We start from the raw sequence: 15,312 nt of genomic DNA on the forward strand, positions 1-15,312 counted from the left end.
CTGTACCGCACTGTTGTGACGAAAAGAGAGCTGAGCCAGAAGGCAAAGCTCTCCGTCTACCGAGCAATCTTCGTTCCTACTCTCACCTATGGTCATGAAGGGTGGGTCATGACCGAAAGAATAAGGTCGCGAATACAAGTGGCCGAAATGGGTTTTCTTCGACGGGTGCATGGCTGGTATCTCCCTCAGAGATAGGGTGAGAAGTTCAGTCACACGAGAGAGACTCGGAGTAGAACCGCTGCTCCTTCGCCTGGAAAGGATCCAGCTTAGGTGGTTCGGGCATCTGGTTAGGAGGCCTCTTGGGCGCCTCCCTAGAGAGGTCCTCGACGCACATCCCACTGGGAGGAGACCCCGGGGCAGACCAAGGCGCAGGTGGAGGAAACACATCGACTCACTGGCCTTGGAACGTCTCGGAATCCCCAAGGAGGAAGTACTAATGTTGCTCTGGAGAGGGAAGACTGGAGCACTCTGGTGGAGCTGTTGCCCCCGCGACCCGATGGTTATTGTAGTTGCGAACGCAGTGAGCATTTACTATGAGACCCAGCAGATCATGTCTGTCTGTGTGTCTGTGTGTGTGTCACGCTGTAACACCACCCGCCCACCACCAGAGGGCGCAGCTGTATCACACACAAAAACACACACACACATGCACGCGCACACACACACACACACACACACACACACACACACACACACACACACACACACAACTTAACTTAAAAAAAAACTTAACTTAAAAAAAACTTAACTTAAAAAAAGAACTTAAAAAGAAAAAACTTTAAAAAAAACTTAACTTAAAAAAACTTAACTTAAAAAAAATCTTTAAAAAAAACTTAACTTAAAAAAAACTTTAAAAAAAACTTAACTTAAAAAAATCTTAAAAAATCTTAAAAAAACTAAAAAAAGAGAACTTAAAAAAAAAACTTAAAAAGGTACGTAATTTATTCTAATTGTTGTTATTGCAATTTACGAGCTGCGTTCGCTTCCCTGGTAAACATGGTTATTCACTTGTAGTTTATTATAGAGAGAAACATGGTTATTGTAGTTTATTAGAGCAGTGTTTCTCAACCTGTGGGCCAGGAGGACCCCACATGTATTTTGGCCGTAGGGAGGGGGGCATGGTCCCCAGATGACTTGCAACATTGTAACTTCTCACTCAACAGTAAACAGACGTACGTACAAGACCAAACACAAAGCCAAGATATGACCAATGTATGTCTGCATTATATATGTATGGTCAATTGCTAGCATCAATCAAAAGAAAAAGGTGTGACAGACAGACAGACAGACAGACAGACAGACAGACAGACAGACAGAGTATATGTGAGCCAGGGAGAGGCGACGCCGGCTTGCTGTATAAATCAGACATAAGCAATGTGTTTGCATGTGTTCCTTAGCGCCAGAGAATCGATAAGGTTTGTGAAAGATTTGCACTCAGATTACATTGTAAAGTGGATTTGTGTTTCTGTGCAGTTTCTTTTTTTTTTTTCTTCTTTTCATTCTTTTTTTTTTGAAGGACGAGTCCACTGATCTGAATGTGTGTTCCGTTCCCTAGGAGACCCAGATAGACCTGGTCATGTTGCACAGACACTGACTGCTAAAAACAGACTCGTTTTTGGCCAGGCATTCAGAACAATCACTCTCTCTCTCTCTCTCTCTTTCTCTCTCTCTCTCTCTAGTCTCTAACCCTTTTGGTTAATGTTATGTAATGTTATACTTTAGCTATTGAAAAATAGCTAAAGTAACTCGTAGCGCGGCGCACATTTGGAATATATATTCTTTCAGAGCGAACATGTTTTATCCCACAATGTTGTAACCCATTTTTTCACCCAGTGTCAATTATCTAATGTAATCCTGGGCGCTACACTTCCTCTGCCAACCTGGGGGGGCAGCAGACTGACCTCATGCTCCCTTTCTTTTCACGTGACAGGGGAGAGTTTCCCTGGCCGGACGTAGCGCGTGGAAGGAACACGTTATTCCGACCAGTTCCTTTCCCCTCCATCAGGTGCCCCGGCTAGCCAGGGGGAGGTAGTTTAGAGACCAGGATTATGGCATGTTTTTGTGAGGGTACCTACCCTAGGGGGCACGGGGAGAACATGCAAACTCCACACAGAAAGGCCCTTTCGCCAACCCCGCCTCGGGTATGAGCACTGATGACGCGGAGGAGGGACCACGCCCCCAGTGCCCACAGCGTCCCCAGCGGGAATCGAACACAGGACCTTCTAGCTGTGAGGCGACAGCACTACCGACTGTGCCACCGTGACCCCCAGAGCGAACATTTTCAACTCAAATGTTTGCTTCTGGGGGATCCGTGGAACAACATATTTTCAGATAGTGGTCGGCGGCCAAATCCAGATATTTTTGGGGGTCCAGACATTTTGTAGAATCGGTCTCGGTCGAAATGGGTTAAACTGTAAAAGTGGCTATTATTTGCAGTTTGTTTGGGTCCGCCCGGGCTATTCTTTTTTTTGTTTTGCTGTTTTTGCGGTTTTATTTATTTTTGAGTGGTGCCTCCGCTCCATTACGGAGCCATGTGTGTCCCTATGTCTGTCCCTATGGGGTCCCTGAGGGTCTGGGTGTTCCCGGGGACCCCCACGCGGTAACTCTGTCATTTCTCGACCGTTTCGGGCGCGGGAACGACCGACGGAACCGGGCTGGCCCCCTGGCCGTGTTCCCGAGAGTCTGGATGTTCCGCGGACCCCCACACTGTCATTTCTCGAAGATTCTTTCCAAAAAGGTACAGTAGAGAGCACAGTACACTACAATACAGTATACAGAGCACAGTACAGTGCTGTAACTATAAATAAATGTATAGTTACCCCACTGAGTTCACACAGGTGTGACTTTCTTTTTCAGCCTAATTAATTTGGAACTGTATATACAGTCGCACGCACGCACGCACGCACGCACGCACGCACGCACGCACGCACGCACACACACACAGTGATCCAGAAGTTCTCATGTTATTTCCTGTCACCCTGAATGTCCTTCTATTTGCTGTCTGTCTGTCTGTCTGTCTGCCTGCCTGCCTGCCTGCCTGTCTGTCTGTCTGCCTGCCTGCCTGTCTGTCTGTCTGTCTGTCTGTCTGTCTGTCTGTCTGTCTGTCTGTCTGTCTGTCTGTCTGCCTGCCTGTCTGTCTGTCTGTCGCTTCATTCATTCATTCATTCATTCATTCATTCATTCATTCATTCTCTTTCTCTCTCTCTCTCCTCTCTCTCTCTCTCTCTCTCTCTCTCCCCTCTCTCTCTCTCTCTCTCTCTCTCTCTCTGTCTCCCCCCCTCTATCTTTCTCCCCCCAGGTCTCCTTGTGAGTCTCAATGTGAGTATCATATTTTGCGCAGTCAGTAAAAAAAAAACAGTGAGTGTGTGAGAGAGGAAAGCACACTATAGGCTACAGCAGTGTTGGTTTCGACGACGAAACTATGACGAGAAATGTCCGTCGACTACCCTTTTCACTGACGGAAACTAAATAAAAACGGAATAAATATGATGACTAAAACTATTAAGACAAAATATACTGACAACTTTGTCAACAAATAAAAGAGAGGGACTAGTGGAGAAGAGATCCAGTAGAACTAAAAGACAAGTCATTTTATGTTTGGTTGCGCTCTGTAAATAGCCGATCTACAAGTTCAGAACGTGTCACAGAGCTACACGTTGTGTGAGCTTGTAGGTCTGCTCTTTTTAGCATGCAACAAAGTGTAAAATCTGCTATTAGGACACCATCGAGACAAAATTTGTTGTAGATTTAGTCGACTAAAATCGTAAGATATAAATAAGACTAAAACTAGAGTAAAACTAAAAGGACTAATTGACTAAAACTATATGTTATTCAAAAGTCTATGACTAAAATGTAAGTAAAAATGTGCTGTCAAAAAGCAGTATCCTTTTTTTAAATAATTTTTATCCCACGATTATGCAACCCATTTTTTCACCCAGTGTCAATTATCTAATGTAATCTTGGGCGCTACACTTCCTCTGCCAAGCTGGGGGGGCATCGGAGTGATGCACGCGCGCAGGCACGCAGGCACGCACGCACGCACACGGCCACTGCTGCCAATGGTCGTACACGGTCTTGACTTCCTCTCCTGGAGACAAATGTGTTGACTGTGCACAATCGATATGTCCTGCCCACTTCCTGCTTCCCTACACGCACGCACGCACGCACGCATGCACGCACGCACGCATGCACGCACGCACGCATGCATGCACGCACGCACGCACGCACAAATTAAATAAGTGTCATGCCACCTCATGGCCGATCCCTCATGGGATTATATGACACCTTTTCATACAGTTACAATTTACAACATAAATACAAACACAACAAATCAAAACAAAACAAAACATAAAACAAAACAATGTAACTATAGCATATATATATCCATTACTGGCTGTACATTGCTTTTTTCCCCTCAGATCCCATGATTTCTCTAGATAGTTTACCAATTTAAAAATAAAATGTATTTTTCAGATAAACGGTTGATCAGTTGTGAATGATTCATATCCATCATAAAAAGGGCAATACAACACAAAATGATACTCATTCTCTATTTCATTGAGATCACACATTTGACAGATTCGATCTTCTTCATCTAGCCCAACATAATGACCCGTTTCAATGTAAAGTGGCAGTATACCTCCTCTAATCTGGGCACAAAGTGATATATAAATTCTCTTTTGTTCCACTGTCAATCAAAGCACTTAATAACAGATAACTAACTACTGGGAGAGTGCAATACTGCAATACTTGAACCTTGATATATTTGCACAGTGTGGGTAGGATAACTATTTTTGTACTATGAACTGTATTTTTGAGTGGTGTAAACCACTCCTACAACTGGCTTTTGTGTGCAGAAAAAAATGAGCATGGTTGCTATGTTCAAAATAATTTCTGACGTAATTAAATCACACCCGGGTGAACTGGATGACCGTAGCAACCATGGTCATTTTCTCTGCACAGAAAAAGCCAGTTGTGAAATCACATCCGGGTGTGATTTCATTACGTCAGATCAGAGCTGATCAGGCTACATAATACCTTACCTTATTTCATTACGTCAGACATTACGTCAGACCACAGCTGATCATGCTATATAAAACCTTACACCACTCAGTTCACACGGGTGTGATTTTTTGTACTATGAACTGTGTGTGTATGTATGTATGTATGTATGTATGTATGTATGTATGTATGTATGTATGTATGTATGTATGTATGTATTGTATGTATGTATGTATGTATGTATGTATGTATGTATGTATGTATGTATGTATGTATGTATTTAATGTTTAACGCTGTCTCTTGGTGCCCAAGACAAATTTCTCCTCGGAGACAATAAAGGCTATTGAATTGAATATTTATGTTTCTTTGGCATAGTTTTCAGTATAATAGTCATTTTCAGTATAAAAGTATCTCCCTTAGCCCCACTATAGAGGGTATGCACATGCATAAAGTCAATGGCAAATCGAGTGGCAAAGTGAGTGACAAAGTGAGTTTAATGTCGTTTAACGTTGTTTAATGCAATCAAATACAACTTTTCTGTTTGGATGTATGGACTGTCAAGGCCAGAAAGTCGTTTGTTTGCCACTCAGTAGGCATTCCCACATAACTTCCGGGTTTGATGATGATGTCACACGCATACCCTTCATATTAACCTGATCCAGTCCAAGAGAAACATCCTCAATTCCACATTCACAGAGCATATTGCGCGTGTCCTCTATCCATGGACCATGGTCCATTCTGTTATTTCTGTCTATTATCATGTTCCACAACCTTCCACCGGACCTCACAAGGTTCCCATCCCATATCTCCTGAGACTGCTGCCATTGGTGCATATTTACACCAAGCCCCCAGTAAGGCTATCCAACGTTGAAGATGTCACTCACTACCTACTGGCGAAATGTGGAATTGCAGCACTTTAATGGAAGTGGACAGACGTTCATGACGTCATGTGCATAAGCCCGGACCTCAAAATTGAGGTCCGGGGCTAGGCTAGGCTAAACTTCCGCTCGCTCGAGCCATTGAGTTATAATTACACTTCCGGAAGTCTTCCGTGTGCTTCAAAACGCCACTGAGCAACTTCCATTTAAATGACTAGCGGGGGGGCGGGGCTAACGCTCCAGTTCGGTCTCCTTCTTTATATTCTTTATACTCAGGAAGTAGGCTTGATTATGTACCATGACCCCAGACTCTAGACCTAGAACTGGGCAGGCCTGATAAAGTGCGGAACCTATAATAAATGCACCATTCATCATTGATTACATGATAAAGATTTACTTGAGTAATCCAATCTGTGGAATAATGCCCTGCAGGCCAGGTGTAGCTAATCAGATAATGGTACACCCCCTAAGTCATTCGTGAGCGAGCGAGTTTGGACAGAGCCTCATCAGTCACTTGTTGCTGCCAATTATACTCTCTCTCTCTCTCCCTCTCGCCCCTAAGTGCCAGTTGGTGCCCACAGCTGCCACCCACAGCTGGCACGCCTCTCTCTGGAGAATTAATGGCTTCATTATATGCCCCCCTCCACCCCATCTCTCTCTCTCTCTCTCTCTCTCTCTCTCTCTCTCTCTCTCTCTCTCTCTCTCAGGGGGGGGGGGGGATGCCGAGTGGCGCGCTACAAGCTTGTAGGTCTGCTATTTTTGAAAAATCGTGAAAATATTTGTTTCAGAAAACTGGAGGATTTAGAAGATTTTTTTTTTATTTCGAGGTCAGGCCTAAATGGGTTAAGACAAAGTTTGTGGACGGTAACCAAAAGCTGGATGTATAGGAGGGACTAGCGCCCCTCAATAAAATACGTTTTTGGCTGGGCCGTGGCTCAGCGGTCCAGGCACCTTGGCTGGTAATCCAGTCTGGCAGTGTGCCACAGGTTCGACTCCCGATCCCAACGGCCTTTACTGCATGTCACTCCCCCATCTCTCTCCCCCATTTCCTGTCATCCTACTGTCTGTCCCTCCATAACAAATATAAAATAAAGGCAAAAGCCACAAAAAAAAAACCTAAAGCTTTAAACCATAGTGTGCAGATGATTTACCCTCTTCTCCTCGATGTGCAGCACCCAGAGCCTAAATATAACTGTACAGGTCACAGCTAGGCGTGCACACAATCTCCCCTGTGTTAAATCCCCGTAAGGTAAGTCCACATAAGGAAGTATGAACTTAATCTACTTGAGGGAAGGTAATCCCGCATAAGGAGACTACAGTCCGACATACTGTAAGTAAGTCAATAAGTAGGGCCCTAGGAAGGAAACAACAGTTCCTAAGCCATATGGCCCATATAGGGTTAATTTTGGAAGCAAACTTCTATTTTAGTTTAGTCAAAATTTGATAAGAAAAATGCATTTTTGAGGGCCTTGATGTTGTTATAATGGCAGATTACTTGGGTGCATGCTGAAAAATAGCTGATCTACAAGCTCACAACGCGTTGCAGCGCGGCGCGTTGTGAGCTTGCAGATCGGCTATTTTCAGAGTGCAAAACCCGAGCAGCATACTGCAGCATAAAATGACCTCTTCTCCTCTAACCTCTAGCCTAGTTTTTATCTGTTGACGAAATTGTCAATAAATGTATAGTCTTAGTTTTAGTCATCATAGTTTAGTTTCCATTTAGCTTCCGTCAGTGAAAAAAGGTAGTCGACGACGAACATTCGACTTCTGTCAACTAGTATTAGTCGACGAAATCAACACTGGTGGCCCACAGGGTATCTCCTGTCTCTGTGTAGTGACGCGGCTTGATGTACAACGAGTACACCCCTGGGGGCCTGTCATCCTGAATCTTCAATCTATTTCACAAGGACATGATATACAAGTACACGGGCGACTGTGAGGTAGAGCAGATCGTCCAATGATCTATGGGTTGGTGGTTCGAATCCCGGCTCCTCCTGTCTACATGTCAAAGTGTCCTTGGGCAAGACACTGAACCCCAAATTGCTCCTGATGTGCTGGTTGGTACCTTGCATGGCTTCCACCGCAATCGGTGTATGAATGTGTGTGAGAATGGGTGAATGTAATGCACAATCTATGTAAAGCGCCTTGGATAAAGGTGCTATATAAATGCACCATTTACCATTTAGTACACGCCATGGACATGACGCTAGTATGTCGTAGGGACACTTACCCCAGTCCAACCTGTCAGGGAGGCATTGGTTCTAGTTTTTAAAGTCTTCTTTTGGTATATGACCCCCGTTGAGCTCCCAATCTCAAGGGGCGGCCATGGACACTCTCTAAACCAGTGGTTCTCGACCTGTGGGTCACGACCCCCCAGGGAGGTCAGCGGGGTTCGTCCCCATTGAAGACAAAAAGTGAGGACCCACATTGTGATTGGCCAGAATGAGATGATAAGCTCCTATATCATCATCTCATTCTGGCCAATCACAATGTTTTTAGCATATTAATGAATTGCATGTATTTGTTTTAATAGCTCTTTTCTATGCACTACGTGCCTACTCAAAGCACTTACAATGATTCATTCATTAATTGGGAGGTGAAGCTGCGAACAGTCGACGCCAGCGTCCTCACTTCCCACATTCACACACCAATGGTGGCGATCTCACACCGACCGACTCATTGGAGGCAATGTAGGGTTCATTGTCTTGCCCAAGGACACTTCGACATGTAGACAGGAGGAGCCGGGATTCGAACCACCAACCCATGGATCATTGGACAACCTGCTCTACCTCCTGAGCCACAGGCGCCACACAAAAAAGGTCTTACCATTTAGGACTGAGGCTGAATGTTACTGTAGATAGCAACAAGAACCCCAAAAGGGGTCCTGAATGGGTCCTGAATGGGTTAAATCCCGACACACAGAGAGCCAGTGTTCTATTGAACTGCACCATATGAACACTGCATTCATCAACCTTATTTTATTAAAACACCTGCGTGTGAGATTATTGTTACTCCTCATACATATAGGCCTATGTTACTCGTGGTGGATATTGCTTGCAATCTCACAATAGATATGTATCACGACACAGAGGCCACGCTACGATAGTATAGTGTTACGAACCTTGTGAAAGACCCGGCCGTAACTTGCTCAGACCCCAATTGTTAGGATGTTTAGACATTTTATTTTAATTTAAATATCTCTGTGGGCATTAAAGTGTTTAACACATTTTGGGCCTTTTGGTGTTAGCATTATGTTATGCTTTAGCTATTGAAAAATAGCAGATCTACAAGCTCATAGCGTGCCACTGAGTGGCGCGCTACGAGCTTGTAGGTCTGCTATTTTTGAAAACTCGAAGAACGACTAGAAACATAGCTTTTTCAGAAAACTGTCAGGATGTAGAAGACATTTTTAGAATCAGGGTGCATTGCAACTTGCAAGGGGGGCTTTGATAACGTTAAACAGAGGTATGTTTGTTTTTGTCAACACTGATCATCCAGATAATTCATGCCGTTTATTGCCGTATCGCTACAGCAGCCTCTCGATCGATTCACCTATCGTCCGGGATGTTCGATCGATATATTGCCATATCGATTAATTGAATGCACCACTATATGTCACTACATTATGCTAACTGAACTGTATTCCTTTTGCTGTGTGTAAACTGTACATATCGTTTTTGATCATTTAACCTGTTTCAATGTGATTTTTGAAAGAAAGAAAGAAAGAAAGAAAGAAAGAAAGAAAGAAAGAATAATAAAAGTGTGTTGTTACTTACCTTCTATGGAGGTGAGTGTATATGCGACATGTGTTGTTACTTACGTTTTGTGGAGGTGAGTCAATATGTGACGCGTGTTGTTACTTAACTTCTGTGGAGGTGAGTGAATATGCGACACGTGTTGTTACTTACGTTCTGTGGAGGTGAGTGAATATGCGACACGTGTTGTTACTTACGTTCTGTGGAGGTGAGTCAATATGTGACGCGTGTTGTTACTTAACTTCTGTGGAGGTGAGTGAATATGCGACGCGTGTTGTTACTTACGTTCTGTGGAGGTGAGTGAATATGTGACGCGTGTTGTTACTTACCTTCTGTGGAGGTGAGTGAATATGTGACGCGTGTTGTTACTTACCTTCTGTGGAGGTGAGTGAATATGTGACGCGTGTTGTTACTTACCTTCTGTGGAGGTGAGTGAATATGTGACGCGTGTTGTTACTTACCTTCTGTGGAGGTGAGTGAATATGTGACGCGTGTTGTTACTTACGTTCTGTGGAGGTGAGTGAATATGTGACGCGTGTTGTTACTTACGTTCTGTGGAGGTGAGTGAATATGTGACGCGTGTTGTTACTTACCTTCTGTGGAGGTGAGTGAATATGTGACGCGTGTTGTTACTTACGTTCTGTGGAGGTGAGTGAATATGTGTAACGCCTGGGATTTGAACTCAGGCCTCCCGCATGAAAGTCCAACATCTTAACCACTAGTCCCTCTGGACTGGGAGAGATATTAAGACTTTTGAGGCCATCAGGCAGAGGCTCTGAGCAACTCTGCTACACTCACCCCACTTTTGACCTCCTCCCACAGCAGGGAAACCCGATCCGGGTCACGGCACCAACGTAACGCCCGGGATTCGAACTCGGGCCTTCCGCGTGAAAGTCCAACATCTTAACCACTAGACCAAAGGGATATCCCTCTGGACCGGGGAGAGATATTAGACTTTTGAGGCCATCAGGCAGAGGCTCTGAGCAACTCTGCTATACATAATGCGACTACTGTGTTGCTACTTACGTTCTGTGGAGGTGAGTGAATATGCGACGCGTGTTGCTACTTACGTTCTGTGGAGGTGAGTGAATATGTGACATGTGTTGCTACTTACCTTCTGTGGAGGTGAGCCCACGGCCATCTCCACGTAGTATCCCTGTCCGGACTTCCCTCGGAGGTTATCGATCATGTCCACGAAGTTGATGCCGCTGGGCGACACCACCCCTCTCCTCCTCCTCCTCCTGCTGCCCGTGGTGGTGGTGGTGGTGGCGCTGGCGAGCGGCCCCCCTGCGCCGGCGGCGGCACCACTGGGTGCTGCCAGCAGCAGTGCGCCCTGGCGCAGAGGCATCCTGAGGACCAGACTCCCTCCTTCTCCTTCTCCGTCAGACTCTGAGACGCTGTCGCCGCTGCTGGCGTCACAACGCAGAGTGATAGTCCAAAAAGACACCAATACCCAGCATGCATAGAGGAGAACACCCATGATGGATGGTTCAACTTGTTGTCCTGTAGTAGGGTTTTTTTTTTTATATTAGAGATCCTCTGAGGTTGACATCTTCACCTTCAGTTGTGATGTTTGTTTTTTCTTCCCGTGCGTAAAAAGATCGATTGCTTGATTGATTGATTGAATACTTGCAGTTTGCAGGGGGATAAAAGAGGAAAGTACAGTTCAATTATTATCAATACAACAAGGTCTGCTAAGAGGATTTAAACCCAATAATAAAGCCTTTTCTTGGCTTGTTTCCACTGGGGTCCTTCATCATACTCAATTCATCAAGGTTCTGCGCAAAATTAACAACGGCTTATTATGAGAGCAGCATGATCACATGGCAGTTCTGCTGTGAGCGAAATATCCTTCGTTGAAGATCAAGTCTAGAAAAGGATGCACAGATATATTACAACAAATGTCCCACTTTGATCTCTCCCTTTTCTCTCTCAGTCAGATGCATATGAATTAAAAGGGGTGATTCTTTCGTCTCCTTCACGGATCCGTCCCCAAATCGTCTTTTGAAGAATAACAAATCCGCAGCAGGAGAACTAAATTTAGACATCAAGGTCCCACGCTGTAAAGAATCCTCCCGATCCGGACCGTGCGGATGGTCGGGACAGATCAAAGCCGCCGCCGCCGTTTATAACGGGCGAAATGTTCTCTCTCTCTCTCCTCTCCGTGCGTCCAAATAAAAACAGATCCCCCGTCCTCCCAACAAACCGCAGGCCCCAGGTTTATCCTCCTTACCCCTCCTTCAGGCGACCGTTTGGGACTGACAGACCTCCATCTTCTTCATCTCCTCTATCCGTTCATTCTGCTCTCTCTCTCTCTCTCTCTCTCTCTCTCTCTCTCTCTTTCTCTCTGTCTCTCTCTCTCCATCAATCCCGCATCCTCCTCAGCATCTCCCCTGCAGGCAGCAGCAGCAGCCACTCTGAGCAGGAAGTTGCACTAAAGTAATATAGTAAGAGAGTGGCGACACTAGCGTTGACTCCCATTTTAACAATGGAATGCGGAAGTGCTCATTCTATCTCAATGGGATAGTTCCAGTCATAGGAGCAATGTTTGGAACTATAGCCCACAGGCACCCGCTTTGCGGGTTTGCGGGGAGATCAAAGCGGGTCGCTACTCCCCTACTCTACACTCTGTGTTGCACATACGACGCAGCGCGCGTTGCATTCTGGACAATGTAGGTTTCTCCTCTCTCTGTGTGCTGTGGCTGTGGCTCATGATTATTGGTTTTCAACGTCTAATCTCTCAAGAACAGATTCCGAAACAAACAGCAGAGGGCGCTGTTTATTAGATAAATAAATAAATAAATACGGGACACAGAGAGACAGATACAGAAATAAAAGGGACACAGACAGATGGGTGGTGGAACGGGTACTCTGACAGTCTGACACGGGTACAACGGGTATTGCATAGCCGGGTGTGGCATGGATCTCCAACTTCCATCGTTAGCGACTCGGTGCTCTACAGCCGGGCACCAGTAGTCAAATCAATACACTAGCCTATATTCATAAAATCATGAGCTCTTTCTAAAATCATGTGCAATCAATTTATATTTGATTTATGTAGGATTGTAGGTGATGAAATCATTCAAACACCCATTTCAAATAAAGTACATAAGTATAGATGCAGTCCAGTATGTTCTTAGTTGGCAAATTAAATAGAAAAACAATAAAACGATAGTGCACAAGAAAAGTATTTTTTTAATCTGTCATTTAAAAGAACACATGCAGTTAGCAGAGCTGTAAACAAATCAACAGAAGCCTAGTAGGCTGGAAGTTTGTTCCAGATATGTGGTGCATAAAAACCAACCACAAGAGGGCAGCAGTGAGACAGTGGAATGCATTTTGGCAACTGCTTGCTCCTCATTCAGAAAGAGAGAGGGAGAGAGAGAGAGAGAGAGAGAGGGAGAGAGAGGCGACTAGTCTCTGGCCCATTTGGACACAGGTTCTGTTTCCTGTTTTTATTTTTACTTTGACCCTGGCCTGGAGTGTAAATATGGCCTCGGGTTCCTTTCCACACATACATCACATAAAAAAAACGTAAAAATAAACAAGGCTTTTTTTATAGGATTCAATTTCACAATGAACCTTATTGTCACAGGTGTACATATGTAAAGAAGTGGGTGAAGTTATTCCTTTCATGCAAGCTCCATCATTTATATAGATTTCGTGCCCGATTTTCATCAGTGCTAAAACTGTTGATGTAGATCAGCTAATTTGAACAATTTTAATATGTTTTTCAAAATAGTAAAAAAAAAAAAAAAGAAAAAAAAAAAAAAAGAAGTTTAGGGATATTGGGGTTTAGCACTGATGGAAATAGGGCCCTTCATATTTTCATGAAAGGAGGGGCAGAGAGAGGAAGAGAATAACAGGGAAGAAACAAAATGTATAAGACATACATTTATACATCTTAATCTATTTATTAACACTAAAACGAACTAATACTATTACCATTAAAAAAAAAAAAACTAGCAAATCAGCTTTAGAAACTTTTTTAAAGACAAAACAAACTAAACTAAAATGAAAAATCTCAAACAATTATAAACTTAAGAACATCTACATTGTCCGCTGATAGATAGCTGATAAATACTTGTTTTTTAGTAATCCCCCCTCCTCTCATGCATTGACGTGGTTGTGTGTTGTATAGGTTTGGTTAACCCCAAGCCCCTCCTCTCTCTTTTTAGTCTTCTAGGTCGTCCTCAGACGAGCCCTCCATTGCATCGTCGCTTGGCTTCCGGTCATCCCGGTTCTCCATACATACGGATAAAACACATTTCTACTCAAGGTTCTCCAGATACCAATTTTGCGCACCATGGTGACCGGGCGTTCTGCTCGGCAGCACCGCGCCTGTGGAACGGCCTCCCCATGGACTTGAGAGTGCCGCAGACTGTGGAATCTTTTAAAACAGGCCTGAAAACGTTCCTATTTCGGAAGGGCTTTTCGTGTTAAACTATTGTGACCGATGTCCTTTTGCGCTTGACATTTTCTTTTTTAATAACCCTGTTTCTTGTTTTACCTTCTATGATTGATTATGTGTTTTTAACCATGTAGCATGCTGGGATTCCTTGTGAATGAAAAGTCACACCCGTGTGAAGTGAGGGGTGCTAATATATTAAAGTCTAACTCATGTTGATTAGGTGATGTAATGGTGATGAAACAAACGGTGCAAACACAAACATTAAACGCCATTAACAATAAAGAGACAATATGACGTAATGAGGCACATTATGACGTCAATTTTCCCTTCATTGTCAATGGCTTTTACAAAACAAACATTGAACTAAAGACAAACATTAAACCTGTGTATAGGAGGGGCTGGCGCCCCTCAAAAGTGGAGAATTTACGTCATAATGTAGACGAGCAAATCGGCTATTTTTGTCCTACACAAATTTAAATTCCCTTTGACAATGAATGGATGATGTATGTTGATAAGAGCGCACCTCACTTCACACAGGTGTGATTCTTTAAAGTAGTAATAGGTAATATATTACAGTTTTTGAGTAACATTCCCGACAACAGTCAACAACAACAACAGTCCTTCACCTTTTCCCTCTCCAGTCCTCCCCCATCATCCCACTTGGGTCTTAGCTCTCTGACTCACTCATCGATGTGGTCGTTGTGTGGTACAGTGTAGGTGTAGGTTTGGTTTGGTTAAGGTGAATGACCCTATACCGCGCCCTTGAGCAATGTGCATGACATGCAGCCTCAGAACTACAAACAGGCCCTTGGTACTGAGGTTACAGGTTCAACTCCTACGCTCTCATTACTCACACTGTGGACAGCAGCTCAACCACCATGTGTCCACGGAATCACTTTGTAGCTTCCACCACAGCACACAGCACTTTTTTTTTTTTTTTTAGATTTGTTTTTGGCTTTTTGCCTTTCTTGATAGTTACAAGTGACGAGAGACAGGAAAGAGGGAGGGAGAGAAGGGGAGAGACAGCAGAGGTCGTCATGAACGGGACTCGAACACCACCAACACACACATCAGGCCAGAGCCTATATATATGTGGCATGCGCCTGGACCACTATAGGCCAGCGGGCAACCCCACAACACACAGTTTGTCTAGTTTATTTATTTTGGTCATTAAAAACAGATTAATACAGTGCCTGCTTTTTTTTTTTTTGCAAAAGAAACATTGACCAAAAAGGTGTAGGCTGAAGCCTATAGCTCATTGTGCCTA

General features: G+C 44.1%; 1 protein-coding gene across 1 annotated transcript in view; it reads right to left on the reverse strand.

Moving 5' to 3' along the window:
* bace1 (beta-secretase 1) overlaps positions 1–15,312 on the reverse strand; it is a gene marked incomplete at both ends in the record, with an annotated part of 48,012 nt that overhangs the window by 20,331 nt on the left and 12,369 nt on the right. The window contains 2 exon segments of the mRNA XM_079513892.1: positions 10,749–10,871; positions 10,874–11,043. Of these exon segments, the coding sequence (XP_079370018.1) occupies positions 10,749–10,871; positions 10,874–11,043 (293 nt within the window).

This window comes from Electrona antarctica (assembly GCF_951216825.1).
Source record: "Electrona antarctica genome assembly, chromosome: 11".
NCBI classification, from domain to species: Eukaryota; Metazoa; Chordata; class Actinopteri; order Myctophiformes; family Myctophidae; genus Electrona; species Electrona antarctica.